Genomic DNA, 16,066 nt, shown 5'->3' on the forward strand with positions numbered 1-16,066 from the left:
TAGATGGGAAGTTGTTGAATGCTGTGAAGAGTATGTACGATGGTGCGAAGGCTGCAGTGCGTGTGGATGGTGAACTAAGTGAATTTTTCTCTGTGAAAGTTGGTTTGAAACTGGGATGTGTCATGTCTCCATGGTTGTTCAATCTGTACATGGATGGGGTAATAAAAGAGGTACAAGGTAGGGTAGTGGATGTTGGAGTGGCCCTGGTGAGAGAGGATAGTGTTTGGAAACTCCCTGTACTGTTGTTTGCAGATGATACTGTGTTGTTGAGTGAAGACGAAGGGGAGCTGCAAGGCTTGGTGGATGAGTTTGAGAGAGTGTGTAAGAAACGGAACCTAAAGGTGAATGTAGGGAAGAGTAAAGTGATGGTCTTTGAGAGAGGTGAAGTCAGTGAATGTACAGCGAGGTTGGATGGTGAGGAATTGGAAAATGTGAGTACGTTTAAGTATTTGGGTAGTGTGATGAGTAAGGATGGAGGTTTGGAGGGTGAAGTGCTTGAAAGGGTACAGCAGGGAAGAAAGGTTGCTGGTTCCTTAAAAGCAGTGATAAGAAACAGGGAAGTGAGCATGGAAGTAAAAGTTACTACATGACAGTATTGTGATACCAACTCTAACGTACGGAAGTGAAGCTTGGACATTGTTGGAAGGACACAAGTCAAGAGTGAGAGCAGTGGAAATGAGTTATTTAAGAGGAGCCTGTGGAGTCACGTGGAGAGACAGGCTGACGAATGAGGATATAAAGGAGCGTTGTGGTGTGGATGTGGATGTGATAGGAAGCGTTGTGAGGAACACACTGAGGTGGTTTGGCCATGTGGAGAGGATGGAGGGTGAAAGATTGACGAAGAGAGTGTATGTGAGTGAGGTGGAGGGTGGAAGAGGGAGGGGGAGACCGAGGATGAGATGGAGGGATGGGGTGGAGTGGTATATGAGAGAGGGGGGTGAGCTGGGAGCAGGGCAGTGAAAGGGCGGGGGACAGGGCGACTTGGAGGCGATTTGTTTGTGGCCACCCCAAACGGGATTGAGGCGTCTGGCAATAGATATATATATATATATATATATATATATATATATATATATATATATATATATATATATGTATAATATTACTGAGGTTCTTACTTTTGTGTGATCCTGGACCAGGTGGCATTTTGACCAACGGTTTTTGAGTTGTTCCAGAAGACGAGTTTCAGTGACTTTGGCGCCTAATTTTCATGGTCATAGTCCAAAAAATTCCACTAATTATGAACATTCAACCAAAGTTTACTCCAAAGCTATCAGGCCTATAGATATATGAACATGGAACATGGAGGGGCATTCCATAATTTTTATTTAAAAAATATATATATATATATATCATTCATGTTTGACATTACGATATTTCAGACAAACCACTTTTTAATTGCTCTTCCAGCAAAAACCTAAAACATGAATAAGGTATTTCTTGGCCTTAGAAGCTATTTAGCCCTGGACTAGGTCTGTATACATTTTGGTGATTGGTGATAGTTTGACCAGCGGTTTCTGAGTTATTACAAAAAATTGTAAGTTGTGCCTGTCAGCAATATTCTCACATATGAAGCTCAGTTACTGTCTCTGACAGCTACGCCCTTCTAGTTGATCTCCACCTGTTACTATAAGTGGAGATATTCGTATTTATCATATATGATCTCTACCTATTACTATAGGTGGTGATATCTGTATCCTACATTATTATTATTATTATTATTATTATTATTATCCTGTGGTAGGTGGTGGCGACCAGCATCCACTTACTTGATGTAGTGCTGCCTACTTCTTCATTCACCTTTATCATTCTTTTTTCTGTCTGCCCTCCTCTCTTGCCATTTCTTCCGTCTTTCCTGTCAATTTTTATTACTCTTCTTTCCTTTTCGGGTCGCTGTACATTTAGTGACAAGCCTAATGGTTTCCTGTAAGCCAGGAAACCATTTACAATGCTGGGTAGTAACCCTATAACTAAATTACATTTGTTTACTCTGAGTCAACAAGAGGGTTGGAAAAGGGTTGGTGCTCCTTTCCGTAAAACAACGAACACAAAGTCAAATGGCCACCTCTTACGGAATTAAGGCGTCTGCCTATAGGTAGACAGATAGATAGATAGATAGATAGATAAATAGATTATTATTATTATTATTATTATTATTATTATTATTATGCCGTAATTTTTCTTCTCTGGTTTTCGTCATACCTACTGAGGATGTACAGCACCATGATCTCTTTCCAATGACCCAGTTTCAGTTACCTTAAACCGCTTTTCAGGGTCACTGGTCCAAAAATATCCAGAAATCGTGAATTTTCAACCTCGGTTTCCTTCCAAACTCTTGGTGATACTTGATCATGGAAGGAAATCCAGTGATAAAATTATTTTCCAAGCACTTGACTGAAAAAATTTGAAGGTCATTCGTGAGCGACATTACGATATTTGGGACAGCCCACTTATAACAATTTACAATTGCCCTTCCATACAGGAATATATATATATATATATATATATATATATATATATATATATATATATATATATATAAATCAGGCACTTCTTGGCCCCTGAAAAGTTGTCTTGTCCTGAACCAGGTCTGAATAATATTTGGTGGCAGTTTGACCAAGTTTTCTTTCTTTCTTTCTTTCTTTTTTTTTTTTTTAAATTATTATATGAAACAGAATTCTCATCAGTGGAAGTCAGTAACTGCCTCCGACGGTTCTAGTCTTCCAGTTTTAATTAAGCTTCGCCATATATATGGCAAAGCTTAATGTTTTGGTAAGGATTATTATTATTATTATTATACTGTAATTATAATAATAATAATAATAATAATAATAATTATTATTATTATTTGACTTTTTTTTTTCTTAGCTCCTGGTGATATTATACACGAAGGGACTCTACGGTAACCAAAGTACTTGTGCCAAATATAAATTACCTTCACTTTTTCTTGAAGGTCATATACTCGTTTTTGGTGCAATAATTGCATATATGAAATTCAAATCTCTCAGAAACTAATTAAGATAGAGCTGTTTGGTTGGAAACTCTATGATTTTGGCAGAATATTTTGCTATTTAGCCTAGTTGAAAGAACTGGTTTCAAATCTGCTCAGCGTTTTCTTTGTTGCATGGTTTGGAGAAAACCACAAATGTTGTAAAGATGTAACTTTACAGAAATATAGCTGTGGGAAGCAATGTGGCTACAGTTAAGTATACAGTTAGCCAGTTACTGAGACAAATGTAAAATGCAACCATGCATTCCTCGACAACTTTGTCTTCAGATCTTGTTAATATTACTCAAGAAGCTACTTTAGGTAAATCTAAGTACATGTTCCAAATATGTATGACCTTGAACTACTTTTAAAACTCACATACTTCTTTTCGATGCCAAAATTTCATACCATATGCAGTATAGGCTTCAACGAATAGTTATGGCGAAGCTTCCTTTTTGTGGCTACACAACAAGTAAATAGGTAACTAGTAATTAGTATTAGTTAGAAGCAGTAGCTGTTGTATCATCGTCCTTATCATGATCATCGTCAACATAATAATATTAATAATCTATCTATCTATCTATTGCCTTAATCCCTTATATGGGGTGGTCACAAACAAATGGCCTCCACGTCACCCTGTCTCCCGCCACTTCCCTGCCCTGCTCCCAATTCACACCCCTCTCTCTCATGTACCTCTCCACTCCATCCCTCCATCTCATACTTGGCCTTCCCCTCCCTCTCTCCCCCTCCACCTCACTCACATATACTCTCCTCGTCAGGTTCTCACTCTCCATCCTCTCCACATGGCCAAACCACCTCAATGTGTTACTCCTAACGCTTCCTATCACATCCACATCCACACCATAACACTCCTTCACTTCCTCATTTGTCAGTCTCTCTGTGTGACTCCACAGACTCCTCTCAAAATAGGCCTCCAGAAGTAAAGGGGCGTATATGCAAAAACCTAGTTATGAATAATTTGCGATGAAAGTTAAGCAACTGGTACACCATTTTTTTTCAAAATAAATATATATATTATGTGTTACCATATTAATCACGCGGTCAAGGACTTTTTCCTAGCTTTTTTTTTTTGTGTGTGTGTGTATGTGTTTTTGTGTGTGTGTTTTTTTGCGTTTGTTTGACCCCCTACCTAAACAACCGTACGAATTTATTTACGAAATCGAAATACAAGGTGAATTTTTAAAATTTTATAATAAAATTAATAAACCATGAAAGTTTCATTAATCTACGGCCATTAGTTTTTTTATATAAATTTTTAAAAGGTGTTTTACTAGTTTTTTTTTCTTTTTTTTACACCCCGAGAGCTATAAATACATTCCTATAAGTGACAATGATTGTATAATTAGATCAATGATAAGAATAAAGCCACTCACCAATCCTACGATGAAAATGTGCTTGCTGGACTTGAAGAGAGGGGAGGGGAATACGAGCTGCAACTTGTTGCTTGGTGTAAGGGCTTGTGTTTGCCTCACCACTGTCTCGTTTTTCACGTTTCCTTTCCATGTCTCAGGCCTCCTCTTACGCTTTCGAGACAACGTACATGGTTGCCTCTCACTTTCGTTGTCATTATCACTCATGATGCAGCGGTAAAATCTAGTGAAGATAAACGAAATGCGAGAGTTAAAGTGCCAGGCGACTATCAACACAGAAGCAGGCTAGAGAATATGGTGATGGAACAGGCCACGTGCGTCTGGCGTACGTGATTGGCCAAGCTGGGAGGTGTGTCGCCGCCGCCGTGCGCTCATTGGCTTGCCACTTCCGCCCCTTTACTTCTGGCCCCAGCCTTGAGTCGATGTTTTACACAGCAAAATTACCTGACTTCCCTCTTTAGTTTAACCCATCATATGGTCAAGTATTGTTTGGCGCTTCATACCACAGCATAGAGGTGGCCTTGCAGAGTAGCTGCCAGACATTACTGGAAAATTCGACATTTTGCGGGTTATGCCCCTTTACTTCTGGGTGTCTTTTTATACTATCTTCTCTCACTCTTGACTTGCGTCCCTCCAACAATGCCCAAGCTTCAATTCCATACGTTAGACCTGGTATCACAATACTGTCATGTAAAAACTTTTTCACTTCCATGCTCACTTCCCTGTTTCTTATCACTGCCTTCAAGGAACCAGCAACCTTCCGTCCTTGTTGTACCCTTTCAAGCACTTCACCCTCCAAACTTCAATCCTTACTCATCACACTACCCAAGTACTTAAACGTACTCACATATTCCATTTCATCATCTTCCAACCAATTCATTGTACATTCACCGACTTCACCTCTCTCAAATACCATAACTTTACTCTTCCCTACATGCACATTTAGATTCCGTTTCTTACACACTCTCCCAAACTCAACCACCAAGCCTTGCAGCTTCCCTTCGTCTTCACTTAACACAGTATCATATGCAAACAAGAGTATAGGGAGTTTCCAAACGCTACCCTCTCTCATTAGAGTCACTCCAACATCCACTGCCCTACGTTGTATGTCTTTTATAACCCCATCCATACACAGACTGAACAACCATGGAGACATGACACATCCCTGTTTCAACCCAACCTTCAAATCGAAAAACTCACTCAGCTCACTATCTACATGCACTGCAGCCTTAGCACCCTCATACATACTCTTCACAGCATTCAGCAACTTCCCATCTACTCCATATATTCTTAATACTTTCCACTACCCTTGTCTATCCACCCTGTCATATCCTTTCTTCAAATCCATGAAGGCCGCATACAACTTCTTTCCCTTCTCCAGAAACTTTTCCACTACAGTCGTTCTATTTTATGAAGGCAGTTTGGGTGGGACGCTCTGGGACTTCACACTGTTAGCTCTGTTGTCACATCGCCGCCGATACACGTGTAATTATTTGTGTTCACCTCTCTCTCTCTCTCTCACTCTCCTACTTTAAGCTAGTAACTACTTATAAATGAATTTTAAACACTCTGTATAGATGTAATTCAATAAAAAAGCTGTAGTATAGTATACATCTCATAAGACTCGTCAGTGTTGCCTTTCAGACGTTGTCAGGTGGTGACACGAGGGGCAGCCCTGCGTGAGTGGGTCATACTCGGTCAGTCTCCCGCCATGGAAGCTATTTGAAAAAAACAAAAAAAAAACACCTATAGACTTTTACCTCAGGGATGGTGTGGAAAAAAAGTCGAAAACAAGAGAAAAAAAATTAAGAAAATACAATTAGTAGTAGTTAATATATAATATGAGAGAGAGAGAGAGAGAGAGAGAGAGAGAGAGAGAGAGAGAGCGCACGTGTGTGGCGACGATGTGGCAACAGAGCTAACAGAGTGAGTCCCAGAGGGCCCGACCCAAACTGCCTTGATAAAATAGAACGACTATAAAGATCTAAGAATGAATATCTGATCTACACAACCTCTTCCCTTCCTAAAGCCTCCCTGTTCTTCTTCAACTAATTCCTCTGGTATTTCCCCTAACTCAGTGAATAAATATCCTACCATACAATTTTCCTATTATACTAAGAAGCCAAATGCCCCTATGATTACCACGACTTCTTTTCCCCCCTTTCCCTTTGTACAAGGGAATAATTATACCTGACTTCCAATCCTCCGGGACTCTACCTTCCTCCCAGGCCAATCTGCACATCTTCCACATCCATTCTACTACTATCTCTCCCCCATGCAGCAGCATTTCACCACACACTCCATCAATTCCTGGGGCTTTCCCTATTTTGACTTTCTTCATTGCTTCCACAACTTCCATCCTACTGATTTCTTCCTGTCTTCTCACCTCCCTCCTTCTCCCAGTCATTCCCCAGTCACTTATACATTACTTTCATTCTCTATATTCAACAATTCATTAAAGTATTCTCTCCATCTACTCACTTTTTCTCCCTTCTCAACTAGTAATCTACCATTTTTATCTGTCACTCCTCTTCTAACTTCAATGCCACCCTGTCTGACCCTCTTTACCTCTTTCCAGAACATTTTTTCACATTCCGTCTACTTTACACTCAAATTCCTTCCAAATTCCTCATCCATTCTCTTCTTACTCTCTCTTACTAATCTTTTCACCTCTCTCTTCCTTTCTACATATATGTCTCTCTTCCGTCTCTCAGCTTCTTCCACGCCCCTATTTCTCATCCATTCAGTATATGCTTTTTTCTTTTGTGCCACAGCCTGTCTCACCTCTTCATTCCACCATGATGTTTCTTGCACCCCCTTCTGTCTTCTCTTCACCCCACTCTCCACCTCACATGCTGCACATATTTCTTCTGTGAATATATTGCACACACCTTCCACGTCCCCCATCTGCTCCAATTCATATTTACCCAATCGTTCCTCCATTTCTCTCTTATATTCTGCCTTTTTCTTATCCTCTTGTAACCTTTCCACTCTCCTTGCATATACTCCATCCTCTCGTCCTTCCCTTCTTCTGTTTCTCCATTTTACTTGGACCTTGATTCTGACCACCACCATGTGGTGCCTGAAGAGGGTATTGGCTATCACCAACCCCCTCCTGGCACATATTTCCACTAAAGCACTGCCATTTTCATCTATCTCAGCAGGCACACCCCACCCACCAACTACTCCCTCCACCCTCATTTTCCCTACTTTACCATTCATATCACCAATCAAAAACACTCTCTCATTCCTTTCAAACTTTTCCATGCACACTTCCACATTTGTCCAAAACTCTTCTCTCACTCTGCTTGCATGATCTTGCACTGATGAATTCATGCACACAATCGTCCACATTTGTAGTTCAACTTTCAGTCTTACCCACACAATCCTTGAGCCAACTGTTCCATACTCTCTTATATTCTCCTTCCATCTGTTACTCATAACAATACACACTCCTTTTGCCCTCTCATTCTCACCTACTCCTGCACATTATACCCCATCCATACTCCCATTCTCTCATACTCTCACCTCGCCATTTAGTTTCACTTAATCCACATCCACTTTCACACCCTCAAGCACCTGGACAATCTCTCTTTCTGTCACCTCATCATTTGCACCCCTTACATTCCACGTCGCCATCCGTTATCATGTTCTTTGTTCGGTTCTTAGTTGTCATCTTTTGGTCAGTCCTGGTCCAAGGATTCTTGTTCGTATTTTAAGTTAGTTGTTAATATTAATAATAATAATAATAATTATTATTATTATTATTATTAACAGTAGTAGTAGTAGTAGTAGTAGTAGTAGTGATAGTAGTAGTAGTAGTAGTAGTAGTATAATCCTCTTCATCATCATCATCATCATCATCATCAGTAGTATTAGTAGTAGTAGTAGTAGCAGTACAGGTAATAGTAATAGTAGTAGTAGTAGTATCAATCTCCTCCCCCTCATCATCATCATGATTATTATTATTATTACCTCCGTCAAGGAGATTATGTTTTCACCTCTGTCCGTTTGTTTGTTTGTTGGTTGGTTGGTTTGAGAGCAAAATTACACAAAAACTACTGGATGGATTTCCACGAAACTTTGTAGAAGAATGAGCACTGGTTCAGAACAGACTCCAGTAAATTTTGATGCGGATCCGGATAAAGGTGGAGATCCAGGAATTTTTATTCACTTTCTTTAACACCGAAATAGGGCGTTTTTCGACATTTATCGTAATTTCTTCAGTGAATATTGCATGGATCTTGATGAACAAAAAAAAAAAAAAAAAAAAATCAGGCATATTTAAAATGTTGGTATCTACGAATGTGTACAATTTGGCGCGGATCCATATAAAATTCCGGATCATGCGGATTTAGATATGCTTTTATATGGGGGCGGCTGTTGGGCCTTGGCGGAGGTATGCGCTTAGCTAAGTGCCACTCTAGTTATGACATTATTATTATTATCATTATTGTTGTTGTTGTTGTCATTATAATAATAATAATAATAATAATAATAATAATAATTAGTAGTAGTAGTAGTAGTAGCAGTAGTAGTAACAGTAGTAGTAGTAGTAGTGCTAATATTATTATTACCATCATCATCGGTAGCAGTATTAGTAATACTAGCTGTAGCAGCAGTACTAGCACCAAATGCTTACTTTTGGTATTTTGTAGCCTCCTAGTTGAGTATCGGTGGATGCTGAGTGCTCCAGGCCAGTTGGTAATAGAGACGACATTCGTAGAGTCTCGTTGATTACTGCCTCAGTGTATGGCAACCTGCAATATGCATCATTAGCAGCATCACAATGTACACCATATTCATCGTATCATCAATATTACGAAAGCCATAAACGTAATCATCTTCATGATGAACATCATTTATATCAATATCATCATCATCAACACACCGCCATTACAGCTGATGTTGCTGTGATGATGATGATGATGATGATGATGAAAGAGGTGGAAGTCAATGGTAACTACGTTGTTGATGAAGATGAGGATGACTAGATGATGTTAATGGTGATGATGGTTTTGGTGGTGATGATAATGCAGAGGATACTTAGGATGGTGATAATGATGGCAATGATGATTATTACCTGGGCCGATCCTCTAGTGAAGGCAGCGCCCCCTTCAACTCCCTGTCGATCTCCTCTTGCATTTTCGACTGTGTTCGAGGGTTGGTGGCCACGTAGTAGAACAGGAAGGTAAGGGTGTGCACCGTTGTCAGGAAACCGGCAGCGAACAGATCCAACAAAAGTAGAGCCAAATCTTTCTCTGTAAATCATGCAAGAGATTAGTTTCGTATAAACATGTTCACTGCCATCACAGTCACGATTATCATTGTCATAATTATCTCCCAGAACCACCAATACCTTGAATATATTACCGCTGATACTTGGTGCGGGAAGGCTATAGGAAGAACAGGAAAAAAACGCACGAAAGCTATGTACGGAGTCGATAATGAACTGGACATTATATATATATATAGAGAGAGAGAGAGAGAGAGAGAGAGAGAGAGAGATTTATATATATATATATATATATATATATATATATATATATATATATTATATATATATATATATATATATATATATATATATATAGATAGATAGATATATATATAGATAGATAGATAGATATATTATATATATATATATATATATATATATATATATATATATCTATATATATAAATAAAAGAAGAAGGAACCAAAGGCAAGGAATCCGCAAACCGTTCCTTCCAAGAAAAAAACAAAGACAATACAACTGAGAGCCAAATTCAAGATCAGTTCATTTTAAGATGCCTGGACACAGTGCGTTTGAAAGACTGGAGATTATAGGAAGTAGGAAACACAGAGAGAGAGAGAGAGACAGTTCCAGAGTTGACCTGTTGCATACATGAAGGCCTGGAAGTAACGGCTAACTCTTGCATTAGAGAGTTGGATAGAAAAAAGATAAGAGTTTGTTGCTAGACGGGTGCTACGCGCACGTTGTAGAGGTGGAGGGATGCAAGCAGATAGTTCGAAAAAAGATAAAAATGCAACAGTGCTTGAACAGACAGAGGTTGAAGAGAGCCAGTATGAGGAGGAGAGTTGATGAAACGAAAAGCCTTTGATTCCACCTTGCTGAGAAAAGCTGTATAAGGGAAGCCTCCCTACACATAAGAATTGTACTCTACAAAAGGGCGAATAAAACTTGTGCATAAAGTTAACAATTGTGCAGGTAAAGAAGGTACAGAGTCGGCTTAGGACACCAAGTCGGCTTAGCACACCTAATCTCTTGGAAGCAGGATACGTAAGAGATGTAATATGATCTTTCTAAGATAAATCTCGAGAGAATGAAATCTGAAGTATGTTTAAGGATGAGGCAGGATTGAGCTAGATATCATCAAATATTAGTGGGTACTCGTGTGGAAGATTTTGTTGGGTTGATATGTGCACAAAACTGAGTCTTTGATGTATTAAAAACAAGATTACTTATACCCCAGTCAGAGGAAAGAACCAAGTCTGACATTAGGTGTGCCATAGCCTCATCCTTTGTTTGTTGAAGTAACTGCTGAGATGGACGTTGCAGGAACCGAATGGAAAGGTGAAGGACGGAGTCATCAGTGTATGAGTGAATAGGGTTACATGTACAGCTTAGGTCATTGATGAATAAAAGGAAGAGAGTTTGTGATAAGACAGAGCCCTGAGGAACACCACTGTTGATAGATCTAGGAGAAGAACGATGGCCGTCTACAACAGCAGCTATAGAATGACCAGAAAGGAAACTATAGATGAAGGCACAGATAGAAGGATAGAAACCATAATAGGGCAGTTTGGAAATAACAATTTATGTCAGACTTGATCGAAAGCCTTTGAGATGTAAAGTGCAATGGCAAAGCTTTTGCCAAAATCTCGAAAGGAGGATGACCAGGAGTCTGACTGGTAGGTGAGAAGCTGGTCAGTCGAGCATCCCTGACGGAACCCATACTGATGATCAGAAAAGAGGTTGTGATAGGAATGATGCTTTAAAATTTTTCTGTTAAGAATAGAGTCAAAAACTTTTGAGATACAGGATGATAAAACAATTGGGCGACAGTTAGAGGGTTGAGAATGGTCATCCTTCATTTGGACAGGCTAAATGAGAGCAAACTTCCAGCATGAAGGAAAGGTACAAGATGACAGACAAAGGCAAAAGAGTTTACCTAGGCAGGATGTAAGCTCAGAAACACAGTTCTTGAGGACACCAGGAGGGACTCCCATCAGGCCCATATGCCTTGTTAGTACTGAGGCCAGTGATGGCAGAAAATACATCAGTTGAAGAAATAATAATGTCAGTCATGAGGAAGAAACAAACAAATGCTCCCTCAGGTTAATGAATGACTACTCGACGACACAGACGGAACTACAGTAATCCCTCCACCATCCGATGTAATAGAGCCAAAGGCATGTTCGGAAAGTGGTCCCGTCCGGATAGTGGGCCCCAGCTTCCTGGACTTGAACTTATGGACCCTAACCTACCCTAACTCAGAAAAACACCTATACAACTCCTGGACATGCATAGCACCTATTTAAGACCCAAATCACACCAATTAGGGACATAAAAGGCTGATATAAATGCAAAAGAACCAGAGAATGAGGTTTTAGAGGTGAGTTTATACAATATTAAACATTCTGGGTACTTATAACAAGTCCCTGGCACCTGGACTGGTACTTAAGGACCCCTAACCTAGCCTAACTCAGAAAAACACCTCCCTACTGCACATACATAGCACCTAAGACCCTATTCACACCAATAAAGGACATAAAAGAGTGAAATGAGGTTTTAGAGGTAAGTATGGAAAATACAGTACAATATGAATCATTCTGGGTACTTACAACAAGTCCCTGGCCATCTCGATGAATAACCCGCCTCCTCTCAGACTCTGACAGTAAAAAGGGGTACCTGAAGCACCTGCAGTACACTGTACATGAAGTCTTGCACTGAACTTAGTCATTTGCACTCAGAATTCCATTCTCTTAACACTGCACACTCTAGTCTTACTTGCGCTCCATTGCATCTTAATGAAATAAGTGTTGCACTCTGCACTTACAGTAAGTCTTTGCATTCATAAATCCATTTTCTTAACATTATACACTCTAGTCTAATTTGCACTCCACTGAACGTCAATAAAATCAGTGTTGCACTCTGCACTTTAGTCTTTGCACTCACAATTCTAATTTCTTAACACTATGCACCGTTTTCTTCACTGCACAAAACTGTAAATTCCCGTGTGGTCTACTGGAGAGTTCTTGTCGTTTAATCACTGTCAGAGTCTGAGAGTAGCTGATGCAGGTGACCTAGGGGTGCGTTGCTGGGTCGTGGTGATGGACTACCCACTGCTGACGACTCGGAAGACATGCGCAAACTCACGTCCAGTGGTGACTCCACTGTGCCTGATGTGCTGGACTGTGGCTCGGAGGATGAGAGCCTGTTTTGGGGAGGCAATGGAGTGGAGCCAGGACTGGGCACAGCGTGGGTCACGGGTCTAAAAAACCCATCAATGGTTGATTGACACAAGGAATGACGATTTTGGCGATTAATGATGCTCTGCCTGAAAGTGCGCACTTCCTCCACAAGTCCTAAAGGCCCCATCTCCCTGTCGCAGTCCGGGTGTTCCAGGTAGTCGAGAACGAACTGTACATGTTCCTGGAGTGTGCTCAGCTTGGGGATGGCTGGAGTAGTGTCACGCTGAGAGGAGTCTGCATCATTGTTGCCGTCCTCGTCGGAATCTTCAAACTGGGTACTGACACCTGCAACTGAAGATGCGATCTCAATATCAGACATGGTCTGATACCCAGGATTGCCCTCGTCATCATCTAACCACTCATGCACTTCGTCCACATCAACATCGTTGCCATGCGCATGTAGATGTGCATGGAAGTCATCCACATCAAAACCTAGGAAATCGTGCTCCACATCCATTCCGAGAAGGAGATGAGACCAACCATTTTCTAGAGTCTTGACAGGGATTTCCTTCCATGCACTGGCCCTGTTGTAGATTGCAGACTTGATGTTGTAGCGGCGAAGGTTTTCCAAAGTCTGCTGGCCTCGCGTGTTCTGTCCCTCCCTGCACTCGTCCTCATCCTCGAGAACAACCATCACCTCGTCCAGGAACTTCCATCGGTACAGCCTCTTTGTTGCCACGATCACTCCTTGGTCCATTGGTTGGATGAGAGCAGTCATATTAGGTGGCAGAAACATGCACCTAATGCACCCATTCTCAGCCACCAAGTCCTTGTCGCACGGGTGAGCAGGTGCATTGTCGAGGAGAAGGAGGGCCTTTACCAGGTCGTGCAGGATTCCTAGTTTCTCCGTCTGGTAATGGATGACCTCCTTGATGAAATGGTGGTGGAACCAGTCTTTGAAGATGTGGGCAGTGAACCATGCCTTCAAAGAATGGTACCAAACGACAGGAAGTACATCACCCCACAAAGACACCAAGGCTGCTTTGCATGACCAACAATAACTGGCTTAAGCCAGTGCATGCCGTTAGCATTGGCACAACACAATGCAGATATCCGTTGCTTGGAGAGCTTGTGGCCAGGTACACCCTTCTCCGTCTCCTTGGTTAGAGTGTTCATTGGTAAAGAGTTATAGAATAAACCAGTTTCGTCAGTGTTGTAGACTTGACCGAGAGTGAGGCCCTCCCTGTCGATCAAGCGCTTCACCTTGTGCCGAAACTCCTCAACTCCATCCTCGCTGCCATCCAAAGCTTCACTATGGGCCTTACGGTTGGTGAGGCTATGTCGTAACTTGAACGCAAAGAGTCAACTCTCGGATGCCTTGAAGTCTGGGGAATCGTGAAGGCTTGCAAACTTCTCAGCAGCAGCCTTCAGCTCCATGCCATGCACCAGCACACCAGCAGCACATTACTGTCAATACCAAATCAACTTTGAAGCGGTCGACTTCTGCATACCTGGGAGTAAACATCATCTTCCTCTCCACGTTGCGTTTGCTCTTCGACAAGAAGTCAGTTGTGTACTGCATGAGTTTGTCGTGGGATCTCTTGATATCAAACAAAGTAGATTGGGCCAGGTTGAATTCACGAAGGATGCGTGAGGTTGACCATCCCGTGTCCACCTTGTCCAATATCTCCCTATTCTTCTCCAGAGTCAAAACCATTCTCTTCCTATTCAGGCGGTGGGGCCATCATCACACACGAAGAAGAGGGAGGAAAGCAGCAGCAGAGCCTGCAGCAGGTAGGGCACCACCACGAAAGTAAACATGTGGGTGGCCATGATCACGAGTGTGCACTCACAACAAGAGACGGATGGTAAGTGGGGAGGATGCAGGGGCGCTCTAGCGGACAGCGGCAGAACTACACACCAAAACACAGCTGGTCCACGCCGTGCGCGCCGAGTTACGGGGGGAAAAATTTCAGATTTTTTTTTAATTTTTTGTGATTTTTGGCCCATTTTGGGAATATTGGATCCCGGGACCAAAATATCCAGTAAGTGGGGATATCCGGAAAGTGGGCGTCCAGATAGTATGGTGATTACTGTACTTGGAATTGCAGCTGCCCTCACCCTTGCAAAGAAAGAAACAGGACCTGCAGTCATCATCACAGATAACCTCGGTGCATTACAACAGCTCACCTCCCAGAGACCTGAATGCACAAGACTCACAAAGAGGGCCAACGTTCTTATAAGAAGAATGCAAGAAAAGGGCAGGCAAGTCCTCCTAGTATGGGCACTGTCACACACAGACATCACAGGCAATGCGAGAGCTGATCAAGTGGCGGACGACAGCACCAAGAAAAGTGAGGAAGACTACAAGTTCCCACTACCTATCAACAACCTGAAGGAAGCTGCAGGGACACTGATCCTCGACGAATGCAGGGAACACATTCGACAGATCAAAGCTCACACCTTCTCTGTATACAGGTACTGTGATATGACAAAGGGTATACCACGTGGATACAAACATAGTGTCCTCAAGACAAGAAGACAACATACAACTTACAGCCAAATTAGACTACAGTACAGATACCTCTGGGATGTGGCTCCACAACTTGAACAATTAGACACCAAGTGTAGGCTGTGTTGACAAGATGAGGCACACACCCTCTCCCACTACCTACACAACTGCAGAAAGTTAATGAACTACAGACCAAAATGGACAGGAGCAACAGACGCAGATGCAGTGCACCATTTCACCAATTCACAGAAGCTAAAGGCAATACTCAACAAACTTCCCAGATTTGCAAACTCCAGATGAGCCAACTGCATTACAATGTATGTCATATCAAGACTGTTGTGTTGTTTACCCTGCACCTGCATAGGTGACCTACTACCGGTACCTTATCAGATGCGTACTCCATCATGTGGGTCAAGGAATCAGTGGAACGGTCACCACTGATACACAGGCAACCAAGTACCTTATCAGCTGTGGACTCCCCATTGGGTTGAGAAAGCAGTGGAACGGTCGCCACATTTAAATTTAACCAATGTCCGAGTTAGGAACGTAATAATATCAAGGTAACCCACTGAGGTAATATTCACCAGGTGGCACGACGTTTGTGTACCCTGCTTACCTAGTATATTATCACTACACAAAAAAACTCTTGAACTGAATTGAATTAAGGAAGTCAGAGGGGGAAAGTGATAGACCGGAATCATCTAAGGTGGAATTGGAAGAGAAAGTCTGAGTGAAGAGATCTGCTTTATCAGTAG

The 16,066-nt window shown here is 41.6% G+C and overlaps 1 protein-coding gene across 1 annotated transcript in view; it reads right to left on the bottom strand.

Annotated features, from left to right (window-relative positions):
• Positions 1 to 16,066, bottom strand: part of LOC145392063 (cytochrome P450 2L1-like) — a 135,491-nt gene that overhangs the window by 73,029 nt on the left and 46,396 nt on the right. The window contains exons 5-6 of the mRNA XM_080266522.1: positions 9,464 to 9,641; positions 9,023 to 9,140 (exon numbers count right to left, since the gene is read on the bottom strand). Coding sequence (XP_080122648.1) covers positions 9,023 to 9,140; positions 9,464 to 9,641 — 296 coding nt within the window. The remainder of the gene's footprint in view (positions 1 to 9,022; positions 9,141 to 9,463; positions 9,642 to 16,066) is intronic.

This window comes from Coenobita brevimanus, chromosome 2 (genome assembly GCF_032717465.1).
Source record: "Coenobita brevimanus isolate Jiangsu-jjx chromosome 2, ASM3271746v2, whole genome shotgun sequence".
NCBI lineage: Eukaryota > Metazoa > Arthropoda > Malacostraca > Decapoda > Coenobitidae > Coenobita > Coenobita brevimanus.